This window comes from Neohortaea acidophila (genome assembly GCF_010093505.1).
Source record: "Neohortaea acidophila strain CBS 113389 unplaced genomic scaffold BDY17scaffold_9, whole genome shotgun sequence".
Classification (NCBI taxonomy): Eukaryota; Fungi; Ascomycota; class Dothideomycetes; order Mycosphaerellales; family Teratosphaeriaceae; genus Neohortaea; species Neohortaea acidophila.
The window spans coordinates 488961-503358 of record NW_022985518.1 but is presented as its reverse complement, the minus strand read 5'-3'; the positions used below and the strand labels follow the sequence as shown (position 1 = coordinate 503358).

At 57.6% G+C, this 14398-nt stretch overlaps 8 protein-coding genes across 8 annotated transcripts; 5 read left to right on the top strand and 3 right to left on the bottom strand.

Annotated features, from left to right (window-relative positions):
- The first annotated feature begins 1132 nt into the window (after positions 1-1132).
- On the top strand, positions 1133-2342 carry BDY17DRAFT_302059 (pyridoxal phosphate-dependent transferase). Its single transcript, XM_033734351.1, has one exon. The coding sequence runs from the start codon at positions 1271-1273 to the stop codon at positions 1982-1984; it is 714 nt and encodes a 237-aa protein (XP_033587168.1). The 5' UTR covers positions 1133-1270; the 3' UTR covers positions 1985-2342.
- Positions 2343-2712: 370 nt separating this feature from the next.
- On the top strand, positions 2713-3888 carry BDY17DRAFT_312467 (phosphatase 2C-like domain-containing protein; the record flags this gene model as incomplete). Its single annotated transcript, XM_033735627.1, has 2 exons — positions 2713-3218; positions 3279-3888. The coding sequence occupies 2 exons, from the start codon at positions 2713-2715 to the stop codon at positions 3886-3888; spliced, it is 1116 nt and encodes a 371-aa protein (XP_033587167.1).
- A 644-nt stretch (positions 3889-4532) lies between these two features.
- Positions 4533-5875, bottom strand: BDY17DRAFT_302057 (RmlC-like cupin domain-containing protein). Its single transcript, XM_033734350.1, has one exon. It carries the CDS (start codon positions 5795-5797, stop codon positions 4649-4651), a length of 1149 nt encoding a protein of 382 aa, XP_033587166.1. The 5' UTR covers positions 5798-5875; the 3' UTR covers positions 4533-4648.
- Positions 5876-5974: 99 nt separating this feature from the next.
- On the top strand, positions 5975-7156 carry BDY17DRAFT_195275 (uncharacterized protein). Its single transcript, XM_033730048.1, has one exon. The coding sequence runs from the start codon at positions 6366-6368 to the stop codon at positions 6849-6851; it is 486 nt and encodes a 161-aa protein (XP_033587165.1). The 5' UTR covers positions 5975-6365; the 3' UTR covers positions 6852-7156.
- Positions 7029-8333, bottom strand: BDY17DRAFT_195270 (uncharacterized protein). The gene has a single exon (XM_033730047.1). It carries the CDS (start codon positions 8150-8152, stop codon positions 7205-7207), a length of 948 nt encoding a protein of 315 aa, XP_033587164.1. The 5' UTR covers positions 8153-8333; the 3' UTR covers positions 7029-7204.
- BDY17DRAFT_195277 (uncharacterized protein) lies at positions 8175-9231 on the top strand. The gene is made up of 2 exons (XM_033730049.1): positions 8175-8599; positions 8655-9231. The coding sequence occupies exons 1-2, from the start codon at positions 8515-8517 to the stop codon at positions 9143-9145; spliced, it is 576 nt and encodes a 191-aa protein (XP_033587163.1). The 5' UTR covers positions 8175-8514; the 3' UTR covers positions 9146-9231.
- A 1876-nt stretch (positions 9232-11107) lies between these two features.
- On the top strand, positions 11108-13224 carry BDY17DRAFT_255178 (MFS phosphate transporter; the record flags this gene model as incomplete). Its single annotated transcript, XM_033731504.1, has 3 exons — positions 11108-11433; positions 11490-12225; positions 12292-13224. The coding sequence occupies 3 exons, from the start codon at positions 11108-11110 to the stop codon at positions 13222-13224; spliced, it is 1995 nt and encodes a 664-aa protein (XP_033587162.1).
- A 316-nt stretch (positions 13225-13540) lies between these two features.
- On the bottom strand, positions 13541-14296 carry BDY17DRAFT_312461 (HSCB C-terminal oligomerization domain-containing protein; the record flags this gene model as incomplete). Its single annotated transcript, XM_033735626.1, has 1 exon — positions 13541-14296. One exon carries the CDS (start codon positions 14294-14296, stop codon positions 13541-13543), a length of 756 nt encoding a protein of 251 aa, XP_033587161.1.
- Positions 14297-14398: the final 102 nt, after the last annotated feature.

The window sequence follows — 14398 nt, the reverse complement described above, 5'->3', positions numbered from 1 at the left end:
TAGGGCGAGCAATCGGTCTAGCCAGCCTAGGGCTTTGAAGGCCGATTCTGTGGGCGCGGGAATCTCGTCTGTGCCGTCGTGCTGGGATTGCCGTTCGACATCGGCGCTGCTTTCTTCTTTGCTGTGGATTGAGGTGTCGTGCTGTGCGGCGTCGGGTTCGTGTTTCATCTTTGCGGCGAGTCTGCGCGACGTGAATGGATGAAGGAAGGCAGTTGTCTGTGGTGGTGAAATTTTGATGCCTCAGGTTCCAGTTGCGTGGCGAGAATTGTGTAAAAGTCGGGAAGTGGCGATGCGAAGGTCTTGTAGCTCTCTCAGACTGATGAAACCACAGTTTATATCAGGGCGGCAGACTCTGGTCGTGTAAGCGTAATGGCAGCAGAAGAAGAGTGAAGCGCATCGAAGTGACGGTTTGGCGCTTTTGTTCGGTCGCTGTGACATCTCGATGGAGGGCGGTGACATGTCGGCTTTTGAGTTAGCCGCGCTTTGGCAACTTTTTCTTTCGAGCATCACTCTTGTCGATCACCAACCACTGTCACTTTCGTTGCTCATGGAGGCCTTCATGGATCTTTCGAGATCCTGAGATGGTTCTTCCATCGGGTAGAAGCGGCGAGGCTAGTAGCATGCCTAGATGAGACTTGTCCTGAGCGGGAGAAAACTTGCTCACTCACAACGCCATCGTCTTTCCTTGACCTGAAGGCATGCATCCAGCCGCGTCACTAATTGCCCACATTGCACGAAAGTAATCCATCGTCACCTACACGTCTGATCGACCATGGCAAATCCCGCAGGTCTAAAGCACGCGCCGGACGACGAGGCCTACTGGCAATCCATCCGAGCAACGCTGAAACCCTTCTACACGCGCACGCAGCTAGTCAATTCCCGGCGCGGCCCAGCCCCCGAGATCGTTCGCGACAAGGTGCGATCACTAGTCGATCTGTCGCTCTCCTACGAGCTGGACGAGTATGAGCCGTTCGTGGACATGAAAGAGAGTGGCTCCTCCCTTGCCGTTCGGGAAATGTTAGCGACGTACTTTGGCGCGAGTCCAGAGGAGATTGCTCTGACGAGAAATGCGATGGAAGGTGTCGCGACGGTGCTCAAGGGCATTGACTTGAAGCCTGGAGATGAAGTCGTTGCTACTAAGTATTGCTACGATTTCAACCTGGCGATCATCCGCCAGCGCGCTCGACGGGAGGGGATTGTGCTTCGGCTCGTGGACCTCCCGTTCGGGCCCGTGAGCGACGAGGAGATCCTGGCTGCTTTTCGAAAAGTGATGAGCAGCAAGACGAAAGCGGTATCCCTCCCTCATGTAGACGGCAGGACAGGCTTGGTATTTCCGGTGAAGGCCATCAGCGATCTCGCGCGACAGCACGGAGCATTCACCCTCTTGGACGGCGCACACTCCGCTGGCCAAATCGACTTCCGCCTCGACAGCCTAGGCTGCGACGCCTACGCTACCTGCCTCCACAAATGGATGCACGGCCCCCGCGGCACCGGTTTCTTATACATCCGCAGAGACAAGATCTCCCAAATCTGGCCCCTGTTCGCGACCTGGTCAGACAAGCCGGACGATTCGATTGAGAAGTTCGAAGAGGTGGGCACGGTGTTCAAAGCCCTGCCCGCCGCCATCCCGGACATGATCGCCTTCAATCGAGACGTTGGGCAGGCGGAGAAGAACGCGCGGTATCGCTATCTTCGCCATCGCTGGGCATCACGACTCGCTGAGCACAAATCGGTCGTCATGCTTACGGACATTGCTGCAGAGCCGGGCACCTGCTTTGGTGCCTTTACCGTCAAGCATATGGACTGCGAGACGTTTGCGCGAGTGCTGTTGCAGGGGTACGATATTAGTGTCAAGGCTTTCGCGATGGAGGAAGATGCTTCGATGAAGGGGATCCATATCTCCACCGGGCTTGCGAATACGGTTCAGGAGATTGATAGGTTTGTCGATGCTGCGCTTGAGATACTCGAGCGCGAAGGCAGATAGAATGATTCACTCTAACAGTCAACGTCGACTTCCTTTCGGTCGTGGTGATATCCTGACCGCTCGTTAGGAAACCTGACCGCTCGTATTTTAGCCTGACCGCGCATTGGCAAATCTGACCGGTCGTCGAGGATGGGCCTGGCCGGTGATTGGCAGATTCCGCAAACCTGACCGCTCGTATCTAAACCTGACCTCTTGTATTTGAACCTGACCGCACGTATTTATACCTGACCGCTCGTGGTTGTTAACTCTTCCCCTGTTATCTATCGGTGTGTTTGAGTACCAGTCGGCAGCATGCACACCCGGGAGTAACGCGCGAGATGCGCAAGCACTCTGATGATCCGTTCTCGAACAATTGCCATGTGGATAGACAGGACAAGTAAGGTTCATGTTGGGTTCATCCACTCACGTGCTTGTTGCGCAACTGCTTAGGTAATCATTCGGAGCTTCCCCATCCAGACATTCCCAGCTCCCTCCGCGGAGATCAATAAAGTGCAGGACGAAGAGGCACGTCACCCTCCCGCTCTCCTCTCCCCCAACATTATATGTACAGCATACTCTTAGTCCTCCTCTCCACTCTACTCCTCAGCGCGCAATGTCAACACAATGATGCCTCTACCTACCCCGGCCTTGACGCCTCCACCGCTCATTCAGCTGCCATGCCAGCTCTCATCTGTCCATACACCAACGTACTGAGGACCCTCCGATTCGGCACCTGCGCCGCAAAATCCATGCCCTACATCCCCTTCCGCCCCTCCTCTTCGTCGTCTCTCGCACAGGGCAAATTCACCTACCGCATAGGCGCCTCTTCGGCGGCCAAGAGAGCTCCTCAACGCCAACCGCAGTACAACCGCGACTACTTCCTCTACCCCTCGACCAACACCCCGGCGCAACAACCCTACCTACGCAGCACGAAGGACGTCAGCGGCGAGGATGCCTTCTTCGCCACTACCATCGGGCCGGGGAATGCGCACGCCGTGTCTTTCGGCGTCGCGGATGGCGTAGGCGGATGGCAGGATCAAGGGGTGGATCCGAGTGATTTCAGCCACGGCATTGTGGGCTACATGGCGGGCAGCGCGCATCTGTTTGACGAGAAGGAGGAGAAGAAGCGACTGCGGCCGTTAGCGCTGCTGCAAACAGCGTTTGACGCGGTCATGGCCAACCCTAGAATTGTGGCGGGTGGCAGCACAGTCAGTTTGGCGGTCGCAGACGAAACAGGTGCACTGGAGTGCGCCAAGTACGTGTCTACATCCATCCTCATTCTGCTTCACACACGCCCATACTAACAGACGTCCAGCCTCGGCGACTCCTCCTTCCTCCTCCTCTCCCCCGGCAAAATCACCCACCGCTCCCCAATCCAAACCCACGCCTTCAACACCCCCTACCAACTTTCCAAAATCCCCGCGCAACTGCAAGCCCAACACGCCATTTTCGGCAGCCAGCACTTCGCCGAAACGCCGAGCCAAGCCGACGTGACGCGCCACAGCGTGCGGCACGGCGACATTGTCGTCTTCGCCACGGATGGCGTGTGGGACAACCTGTCGGCGCAGGATGCGCTGGGTATCGTCACGAAGGTGATGTGCGACGAGGGGTACTGGTTTCATGATAATTCGTCTGGCGAAGAGATGATGCTGGATGAGGGGCTGGTGAGGAAGATTCCGCAGGAGATTACGAAGGATGTTAGGGAAACCTTCCTTCCTGGCTTGCTGGCTACGGCGATTATGAGGGAGGCGAAGAGTGCGGGACTGGATCGGAGGAGGAACAGTCCTTTTGCAAAGGAGGTAAACGCGAGGTATCCCGACGAAGGCTGGGAGGGTGGCAAGCCGGACGATATTGCCGTTGTCGTATGCATCGCTGTGCAAGAGGATGGCGAGGTGCAGGAGAAGCCGATCAAGGCCAAGCTATGAGAGTGGCCACTTGCTTCGCGTGTTGAATGGAAGCCTCGATGTCGGAAGCGGAGATCGGTTCGCCGCATTATCCGGGATGCAGTGCTCTTCGACCTGCAGACATGGACTTGTTCACCCACCGGTGGACCAACCTCTCGATCAATGTGAAGCTCCTCAGCGTTACAGTCATGGTTCAACTGAATTAGGAAGGTACCGAGCCAAACCTTACAACGGGCGCCGGTTAGTGGCCACAATTGAAGAAGAGACGCTAGAAATGTACATACTCATCACCACAATCAATCGACATGAACCGGTATCCAGACGAGGTCAAAAGAAGAAGCGCCAGCAGAGACTCGAACTCGGGACCTGCCACCAAATTTCACCAAAAAACAAACTCCTTTTCAGGAGAGAAAGCAAGGCGAGACTCGTAGGACCCCAACAGGTTTGCATTTTTGTCGGCCGCTGACCAACAGCGCGATTGATGCTGCTGGTCATTGGTTAGGAGCTGAGCGTAGGTAAATCAATATATAGGGGCCATGGTCGGTGACGAGGTTCGGCCGAGCTGGCAGATTGTTGGAAGGGGATGGATGGAAATCAGGACTGATGACTGAATGCCTATGAGTTCATATCTACTCGACGAGAACAGAAAAGACCATGAGACGTCAGTGGTCACACTGGGGACGTTGCGGTACTACATTCTACACAATTTCTATCAGCACTCAGCGCCCTTCTTTCAATATATACATTTCGTCAAGTCGTTGGAGATGAGCAGCATTCAAACCTAATGCATCATCACCTTGCCAATCTCACTGCGCCAGTTCTCCGCGCGCTCAAACCCATTCGTGAACGTGGAGTAATCCATCATCGCCTTCCGCACCTGGCTGGCCTCCGTCAACACAAAAGGCCCGTACTGCACAATTGGCTGGTCGAGCGGCAAGCCCGCCACGAGGATGAAGCGCGCCGCCTGCTTCGCGTCGGCGGGCACGCTGGCAATCACCTGGTCGCCCGTCTGCTCAAAAACGGTGTTGTGGTACTGCTGCACTTCCTGGCTCGTCGCGCCGGTATCCCACGTCACCGCGCCTTCGAGAATGTAAGCGAAGGTGTTGAAACCTGCGGGCAGCGATTGCGCAATGCGGCCGCCGGGTTGGACGGTCACGTCGAGCAGCCAGACGGGGGTGTAGGCGAGTTCCTGCAGGCTGTCGACGCCGTGGCTGCGGCCGGAGATGACTTTGACGTGCACCTTACCCTCGTCCAGCGTGACCTGCGGGATTTCCGAGGCGCGCAGGTCGCGGTAGCGCGGCTCGCAGTTTTTGAGATCTTTGGGGAGGTCGACCCAGAGCTGCATGCCGATCGCGCTCTCTTCTTCCGCCATTTTGTCGGACGGCATCTCGGCGTGCACGATGCCCCGGCCGGCGGTCATGAATTGCAGATCACCCGGGTTGATGACGCCGCGGTTGCCAGCGAAGTCCTCATGGTCGACGGCGCCGCTGAGAAGGTAGGTGATGGTCTCTTGGCCGCGATGAGGGTGGTCTGGGAAGCCGGCGCCGATGCCGACGTTGAAGTGATCGAGCATTAGGAAGGGGGTGAAGTTGCGTAGCTTCGGCGTGCCGATAGATCTTCGCACTGTCGCGCCTGCACCTTCGGCCTGCTCGCGCGCGAGGAAGACGGCTTGGATGCCTCGGGGTTTGGGATTCTTTGCGTTGAGGGATGGATCCTCGGGTGGAATGACGGGGAGGCCGACGAAGGTGGAGTTGGGGGCCATGGCGGAGAGGGACTTTGTCGAGGAGGTCAAGCTGAGGGTTTTGGAGAGGGCGTTCAGTGTCTTCGATCGGAGGATGGGTCGCATGTACTGGAGGAGGAGCTCTTGCTGGTAGACTGCTGTGATTGCGATTGCGATGATTGTAATTAAAATGGAGATGGGAAGCCTCATTGAGTGGCGATGTGGCGTATTTATATTGCCTTTGTCGGATTGCTAGAAGATGTGAGAGGGTGCTGGAATGGGATCTTGTGTTGGGTAATGGAGGAGGTCGATGATGGAGATGGATTAGTGATGTCTGAGGTAAAGCAGAGCTAATTACTGCTTTAGGGGTATTTAGCAAATTTAGCCCTCGATTTAAAGCTAGCTAATTTGGCTTACGATCTTGGTTTGCGGCCATTGTGGCCTCTCTGTCAATGATTGAGCTCCTGTCCCCCTTCAGGTCGGACAGGTGATCCATCTTAACATTGGCAGCATAGATCGGCGTGGAAAACTCCACCACCCAGCTCCTGGGCGGCTGAAAACCACCGCTGCCGACACGCATCCTCTTCCTTGGGGCTGAAAAGCACCGATGCTGGCTCGCATCCTTCAGCTCTGCTAACGGCGGATGGATCTCCATTCGTAGAGGATAAATGCACTTATAACCACGCCAGCAGTCCGTTGTGTATGCCCGGCAGCGTACCGCCATCACGACTTGATAACCTTTCTGCAACATCCTATCAGCTACCATCACATAGCAATCATGGGCGACTCGCTCTACGACCGGCTCGCAGCGACGGCCAAAGCCCACATCGACGGCATGCGACCCAAGACGCCCGGCACCAACCAAGACAACGCCGACGCATTGCTCGCCAACTGCGCCCCGACCTTCCGCATGTCGTGGGGACCAGCGTACTACATCTCCACCACCCCCAACCTGCAAGGCGAGCGGACGGGCGAGGAGTTCGCAGCACACTTGCGTCTGATGGCACCCGCGTTTCAGAAGTGGGCCATTGACATCACCAATATGTGCGTTGATGTGAAGACGCGGACGGCGGTGGTTCGAGCGGACTTTCACATGGTGCCCCGGGGCGGCGAAGAGGTTGTACAAGACCTGATCCTTTGGATGGTCATGGATGAGAGTGGGGAGAAGGTGGTGAGGTGTACGGAGTTTGTGGACGCGGCTGCGACTGTGGAGTTGGGCGTGAGGTTGAAGGCGGGTACGGGGCGGGATCTTGTTAATGAGTAATTCATACCTTATGAAACCTTCCAGTCCCTTGTATCGAGAGTAGATGATCGGAATGTCATCCGTTCCGCTTCAGCTTGGAGGAAAGTGACAATGTCGCCTCACCGTTCTCACCCTGCCCTTGAAGAGCATCTGCTCATGCAGATGTTCGGAGCCGAAATGCGAAAGATCGTGGTGTCGCCGGGAATACCAGACGCCTCGTATTCCAGCTCTGCGCGCTCGTCATAAGTAGGTTATTATCGGCAATTGCCGGTAACTGCCAAGCAAGAGCAACTGCACGCCTGATCGACGCCAATGACCTACATAATGCGCGCGACAGCCGCGCCCATTATCTGCAAAAGACCTCTCGAGATGGGCTAGCTAGCAGAAGCGCCGCGCGCATGGACCGGATGGCCGAAGAGCAGCACGACGCCTCGAAGGATCCGACGAAGCACGTAAGCTCCCTCGAGCTCCTCGATGCCGACCTCGCCGCCGCCTCCCCTCCCTCTTCGCACAAAAAGAAGACTCGCGCGGAAATCCACTGCGAAGAACTCGGCACCGCCATCTGCAACTGCATCTCCACGCAAACCTGGAACCACTGGGCCCTGCAGCACTACACCGCCGACTTCGAGGCGTACATTGAGCACTCCGACGTGCCCTTTGCGCGCAACCTCGACGAGTACATCCATGCCTACGAGGTGATTGCGCGCAAGTACCCCTATTATCGAAACGAACTGATCGATATCGACGCCGAGGTGGACGAGAAAAGTGGGACGGCGGTGATGTGGACGCTGCTGCGCATTCATCATGATCCCACGCATACGATTAAGGAGAGCGTGACCATGTCGTATCTGCGCAAGGAGAACGGAAAGTGGCTGTTCTACAAACAGACGGGGTGAGGGCGTCATGACCATCGTGGTTGAGGGAAGACTGCTGACGGGTGTTCTGCAGAATCCGAGGCATTGAGATGTCTTCCAATTCGGACGCCGCACCTGGTAATTGTTGAGAACAATTGGTGTAACGATTGAACGAAATCGAAGGCACGGCCCTTTTTCCGAAAGTGTGACGGTTGTCATGTTCGCAAATGGCTGGGCCTCAACGCTATCCGTCAGTCTTCTGGTATCGAATTGAAACCAGAGGTCTTTCTCGGCCTGGCGACACAAGGCGTGACCGTTCATGCGGTGGCTGGTTGTGCCAGGCCGGATCGAGCATGCGGTGTAACGTGAAAAGGCGATCGTGCTCACGTTACAAACGCAGATTCTGCCTCCCCTTGCCACAACGCGACCAGACCAACGAGCATCTGATCCATACTGGAGACACACCATGATGAAGATAGCAGTCTGATGGACCGGATGTTGAAGACGGTGGTGAATGTAAACACACGCCGTCTGGTCGTGCCGTGTTCGTTTCAGAAGACAACGTTGGTCCACCTGCAGGCGCACAAGAAGGTGGCGACAAACAAAACCAGGGGTTCTTCACGGGTTCACAAACCCACACGCACAGATCCATCCATTCAAAACATTCCAGCCTCTTCCTCTTTCTTCTCTCTTCAATCTTTGCAGAAACTTCTCGACGTACACACTCGTTACCTGCTTGCCCGCCGCCGTTCATCAACACCACTCACTCCTTCAAAGCACATCCACAGATACCACTCACTCACTACCCCACCCACCCACCTCCGCTCAAAATGCGTACCACAATCATCATCCTCTCCGCCTCCGCGGCCATCGCCTTCGCGGCTCCTCAAGGCATCGCCTCCCAGATCAGCGACGGTGAGTTCTGCCATCCTTACAAACCCCCCACAACACCAACTAACATCACCTGCAGGCCAAGTCCAGGCTCCCACCGGCTCCGCCACCGCGCCGCCCCCAGCCTACTCGAGCCCCGAAGTGAGCGCCGAATCGACCTCCACCCCCGCCGCTCCCCCCGCCTACCCCACCACCAACTGGAGCAGCTCCGCCGCCTCCCCGGTCAGCTCCGCCACCTCCCCCGTCAGCTCCGTCGTCTCCCCCGTCAGCTCCGTCGTCTCCCCCGTCAGCACAGTGACGAGTAGTGCCACCACGACGGCCGCTGTCGTCCCGCCGCCCGCCAGCTACCCCACGCCGGCCAACAGCACCACGACTGCGGTTGCCATCAGCACGGGCGCCGTCTTGACCACCTCCCCCATCGTCAAGCCCTCTACGTCTTCTGTCGAGGCTGGGCCGACCAATACCACGCCTCCTGTTGCCACTGCTTCTCCCGGCATGGCTGGGGTGCTCGAGGTGAAGGCGGGGCTTGCGGGCGCTGCGTTTGCTGGGCTGCTGGCTTTGCTTGCTTGATGCCTCTCGCCACTTTGCTGAGTGGGCTTGGTCGTCCTATGGAGGGCTCAGCTACCTACCTGGCATCGATGGAGAGCTTGCAAGGGCGTCTAATTGGGCGTCACTACGAGGGATAATGACATGACTGAGCGTGGAAGCGAGCATAGAATAGGATCAGGAAAAGGAATGGGTAATGGGAACGACCTTTCTTCATTGTGGAGGTAGACTCGAGCAAATCCTCACGTACTCATCATACCGTGTCTCCTATGTGTGCCATACGTGCAATGCGAAATATCATGCATATCGCCTCGTGAGAAGAGCACAACATGTTGCGCTCACAGTACGTCGCTCCAGGCTGAGGCTCAAGATTAAGTTCAGCCGCACTGGGAGCTGGCGAAGATCGACCGTCTTTGATCTGCCCTCTCCAACTCGCCACCCAGTTGAAACACGACCAGCCGATCGCTGGCGTCTGCCTTCAAGTAGAATGACGCTTCGACGTGCTGATGGAATAGGCAAGAACACCAATGAGCATTTCCGCTCCAGACATACACTATACGAGACGATGAGATGGCTCCGGCGATCCTTTCACGAGATAGGGCACGCCGTGTTGCCCTCCCTTCTCCCCCCCCGGTAGAGTTGCGCTCCGCAATGGGTACCTGCAAAGCATAACCTTGTACCTGCACGATCCGGATGCAGTGAGAATTCTATTGCCTCAGATTCTCACGTGTCGCCAGGCCTGCCATGCTCTCCAGTGAGTATAGCCAGAGGTATACATAAGCATGCTCGGCGCTGCGCCTCCAAGTCTTGATTCTTTTTAGCCGTGGGATCGGGCTTCCCATGGAACGGGGGTAAGACACGACGGGGCGCGCCACCAGAGAAGCAAGCAACGCGCCAAGGGAGAACAAGACTTTCGTTGAGACCTCGTGAAATGCGACGTGGAGCAATCTCTCAGGTGTCGTCTTCGAAAGGGCCCACCCCTCGCCCCACGCCTCTGCTGCTCCTCTTCGGCAGCTTCCCTTGCGCAAGTCTGGCGCGGGAGGAATCTGGAGGCCGAGGTCAAGCGGCCGAAAGGGGAAGGCGAACCAAAGCCACACGTGCCGTCGCTTGCTTAGCTGATTGGTCGACCAAACCTCACCTCGTCCGATCCTTGCCAATGTTGCGGCGAAAGCTTGAGTGGAAAATACTGCTTTGCTTCGCCGTTGAGTCGCGTGCGATGCGCCCATCCACCTTGCTTAATTCCCGCGCTTTCCTATTGTAGCGCGCGCGCGTGCGGATGGATTGCTTCGTGCCCTCCCCTGGTCCGGGTGCGACTTCCGTTGCCCATTCTCTCGGCGGTGTCCACCTACCACGTTGTCTGTGAACAGTACTTGGCCGTCACCTTCAACAAGCGACAGTATTCTCGTTGATAGTCTTGTCGTCTGCAACATCGACCAATACTGTGGAATCCCGCCTCACGTGGCAACACCTCCCCTCTGCACCTCAGAGTTGGGAGGCGTTGCGAGATCGATATTAGATATTTCACGAGGCCTCCAACCAGCCAGTCACCGGCCACCGTGTCAGCGCCGAGACCATCCAAATTGGCCGGTATATCCGTGCCAGCCCATCGAGCCCCGGAAAGTCTCTGCGTTGCAACACGGCTGGGGGGCGAGCAGGTTGCAGGTGGCGGCCACTCAAGTTCGCGGTCGATACACGTGCCAAGGGCCTGCAGCCCGGAAGCTCTGCTCGCCCCAGCGTCCCGCGCGCTAGTGCGCGACTTGCCTTTGCGCTTACGCCCGCCGACCATCCTATCGCGAGCTTCGGGTGTTTTTTCACCAGGCCTGCCGAATAAATAAATCACTCCTCCGCTGGCTTCCCCTTCTCCCCTCCCCTCCCTCTCTGCTCGTCGGTGTCTATCCTCATTCCCTGTCTCTCTTTGTAAGCATTGTACCAGCACTCCCCCTCCCACACTGCTGGTGATCTCCCGTCAACATGGGTGATCAATCAATGCGAGACTACGGTCTCGCCGCGCCCCATGGGCCCAACCGCACCGGCGACCACGTCGCGACCGCCGATATTGGCGACATGAACGGCAAGGAGTCCGACGTTTTCCGTCAGATCCTCCTGCCCGACGACTCCTTCACCCCCGAGGGTGTCTACTGGGCTGATCTCCCCCTCATGAAGAAGATCGGCTTCGTCAACAAGGTCAACAACGCCGAGGCCGCGCGCGAGCTCGGCAACCTGGGCCGCATGATCAAGGCTGACCCTCTGAGCCCCATTGGCTGGTACTTCCGCAACGCCGTCATTCCTGGTGCCGGTCTGCTTCTCGAAGGGTATGTAGATGAGTCGATTCCTCGTCACCAAGCTCTTCACTGACCTTCCTCTCCAGTTATGTGCTCTTCTCCATCGGTCTCAATACCTCGCTCTTCGAGGACGCATTCCCCACGTGCTGGGGCAAGAAAGCCACGGACTGTCAGGTGGTCTGGATCCAGGCCGCCACCTACCTCGAAGTCGTCGGTATCATCTGTGGTCAAATCTTCGTCGGTGTCGTCGGTGACTGGCTCGGACGTCGCTGGGGTCTGATCCAGGATGCCACCATCATGTTCATCGGTCTCCTCATGCTTACGGCCTCGTGGGGTGTCACCCTCAACGGCTGGGTCATCTGCTACGTCCTCTCGCTCATGTTCTATTCTTTCGGCGTGGGTGGCGAGTACCCCATGACCGCCACCTCGGGTATGGAGAACGCTGTCGGCTCTGGCAAGATCTCCACTCGCGAGGACCGTCTTCACCGTGGCCGCAAAGTCACGTCGGCCTTCTTGATGCAAGGTTGGGGCCAGTTCTTCAACCAGGTCATCGTCCTGCTCTGTCTTTTGGCCTTCAACGGCTCCGCCGGCAACCCGCCCTACGACAAGCTGACGGCACAATGGGTCTACCGTGTCGCCTTCGCCATACCCGCCGCCGGCACCCTCTGGCTCGTCTACTACCGTGTCTACAAGATGCGATCCGCTTCCAAGCAGCTCGTCATTGCCAAGCGCAAGCAGAACGTCACCGGCTACGATGTGCAATCGCTCAAGCTGACCTTCACCTTCTTCGGCCCTCGCCTGTTTGCCACTGCCAGTGGCTGGGTACGTCTCTCCCAAACTTTGCAACGACATATCCTTCGACGGACCTATGCTAACAACCTGCTTTAGTTCTGCAACGACGTCTTCTTCTACGGCAACAAGCTCTTCCAGGGCACCTTCATCGATATCATCGTGCCCGAGGCCAAGACTAACCTCGCCCTCGGCTGGTCGTACAACCTGATCAACATCGTCGTCGAGCTCGTTGGCTACTACCTCGCCTCCTTCCTCATTGACAACAAGCTCTACGGCCGCAAGTGGATGCAGATCATCGGTTTCCTCGGCTGCTTCATCTGCTTCGTCATCCCGGCGTTCAACTACAACTACTACAGCTCGGCGGCACACATCCACAGCTTCCAGGCCATGTACTACATCTCCTCCTTCTTCAACCAGTTCGGCCCCAACGCCGTCACCTTCTTGGTCGCTGCCGAGGTCTTCCCCACCCCCATCCGCGCCACGGCGCACGGCTTCTCCGCCGCCATGGGCAAGCTCGGCGCCCTCTTCGCCGCCATCCTGTACAACTACATCGGCGACGTGACCAAGTTCCGCGTCGTCACCTGGTTCGGTCTGGCCGGTGCGCTCTTCACCTACCTCTTCCTGCCCGACACCACCGGCCTCGACCTGAAGGAGCAAGAGCGCCGCTGGGCCTTTATCCGCGCCGGCCGCGAGCACGAGTACCACGGCGTCGCCATCCACCCCAAGCATCTCTCCTTCTACGAGCGCATGCGCGGCGTCGGCAAGTACTACAACGCCGAGGAGGACTACAAGCAGCGCGTCGAGGAGATGCGCGCCGACTGGGAGGCCGCGATGGCGAACCGCCAGACGGAGAAGGCGGCGCACGAGGACTTTGACCACGACGGCGACGACTGGAGCTCGGAAGTTAGCACGTTCTTCGAGCGCACGCGCAACGGCAAGAACGGCGGTGCTCCTGGCCAGTACGCCAAGAGCCCCGAGCACGCCACCGTGCCGGAGGAGAAAGTGCACGAGAACGGCGACAGCATCTAGACGTCCGCTTCCTGGCCCGGCATTGATGCCGTTTCGTTCTTTTGAGACCCGCTCGTTGGCGTGGCCCTCTCGTGCATTCATACATCTATCCACCTTTCTGATGCTGTGGGCGCCTTGTTGTGTTGCTTTTGCGTTGAAAGGGAGATACCATTGTCAATCATTGTAACTGCGGGGAGTAATGTTGATAGAAAAGGAGCGATTGGAACCCCCATCATTGTGTATTTCTCTATTCCACTCCTTTCAATCATGGAACAAAGTTCTATGCCACGCGTCGTCTCGTCGTCCCGAAGTCGTAACAGCATCACCCCACTACCATCTAATGATGAATCACCCCACCCCCCTGCCCCTTCTCCCACCCAACAATACTCTCCTCAATATTCATCCAATACCGCAACCGGACCGCCTCAACCGCCGCCCCCTCCATATCCCCGCGCGCAAAAGCCCGCTCCAGCACACCCACACTCGCCTCCACCCGCCCATCATTCACCCCCCTCAACGCCGCAACCTCCTCCTCGCTCTCCGCCTCCTCAACCGCCTCCCTCACCTCCATAACCTCCATCAACAACTCATTCTCCCCCATCTGCACCGCTTCGTCCTCGACGTCGATCCCGCGGAGGGAGAGCAGGTACCGCGCGCGCCGCAGCGGGTCTTGGAGCGTTTTGTACGCTTCGTTCAGCCGCATGCTGCGTGCTTCTGCTTGCCTTTTTTGCGATTGCGGAGCGAGGTCCGGGTGCGTTTTGGATTGCAGGGCGAGGTATTCGCTGCGGAGGGCGCGGAGGTTGGGGGTGAAGGGGGAGTTGGGCGGGGGGCCGTTGGGGAAGGTGGTGGGGAAGTGGTCGTAGTGGGTTTGGGGGAGGATGGATTCGCGGTTGGGGGTGGGAGTGGTGGGAGAGGGGGAGGGTTGTTGGTTGCGACAGGGGAGGGTTGTGAAGGGTCGTTGGGAGGCAGTCGATGCTGCTGTGAGTCTGCAGGCGGCGCAGATGAATGGTGGAGATGGTCGAGAGTGTGCGAGGCTGGTTCGGGTGGCGGTTGTGGCTGCGCGTTTGGCGCTCGATATTGTGTTGCGTCTCATGCTGGGCTGTAAAGGTGCTTGGGATCCGAAGAGTGCGGTTCGAGAAGGCAACACGGATTGATGTAAGACGGAGGAAGGAAAATCGATGTCGGCCTAAGAACA

Coding starts and splice junctions, on each gene's coding strand:
- BDY17DRAFT_302057 (XM_033734350.1), bottom strand. CDS start 5,797: ATGAGGCTTCCCATCTCCATTTTAATTACAATCATCGCAATCGCAATC.
- BDY17DRAFT_195275 (XM_033730048.1), top strand. CDS start 6,366: ATGGGCGACTCGCTCTACGACCGGCTCGCAGCGACGGCCAAAGCCCAC.
- BDY17DRAFT_195277 (XM_033730049.1), top strand. CDS start 8,515: ATGCGTACCACAATCATCATCCTCTCCGCCTCCGCGGCCATCGCCTTC. Junction 8,600..8,654: donor CGCCTCCCAGATCAGCGACG/GTGAGTTCTGCC, acceptor CATCACCTGCAG/GCCAAGTCCAGGCTCCCACC.
- BDY17DRAFT_195270 (XM_033730047.1), bottom strand. CDS start 8,152: ATGGTGTGTCTCCAGTATGGATCAGATGCTCGTTGGTCTGGTCGCGTT.
- BDY17DRAFT_302059 (XM_033734351.1), top strand. CDS start 1,271: ATGAGCAGCAAGACGAAAGCGGTATCCCTCCCTCATGTAGACGGCAGG.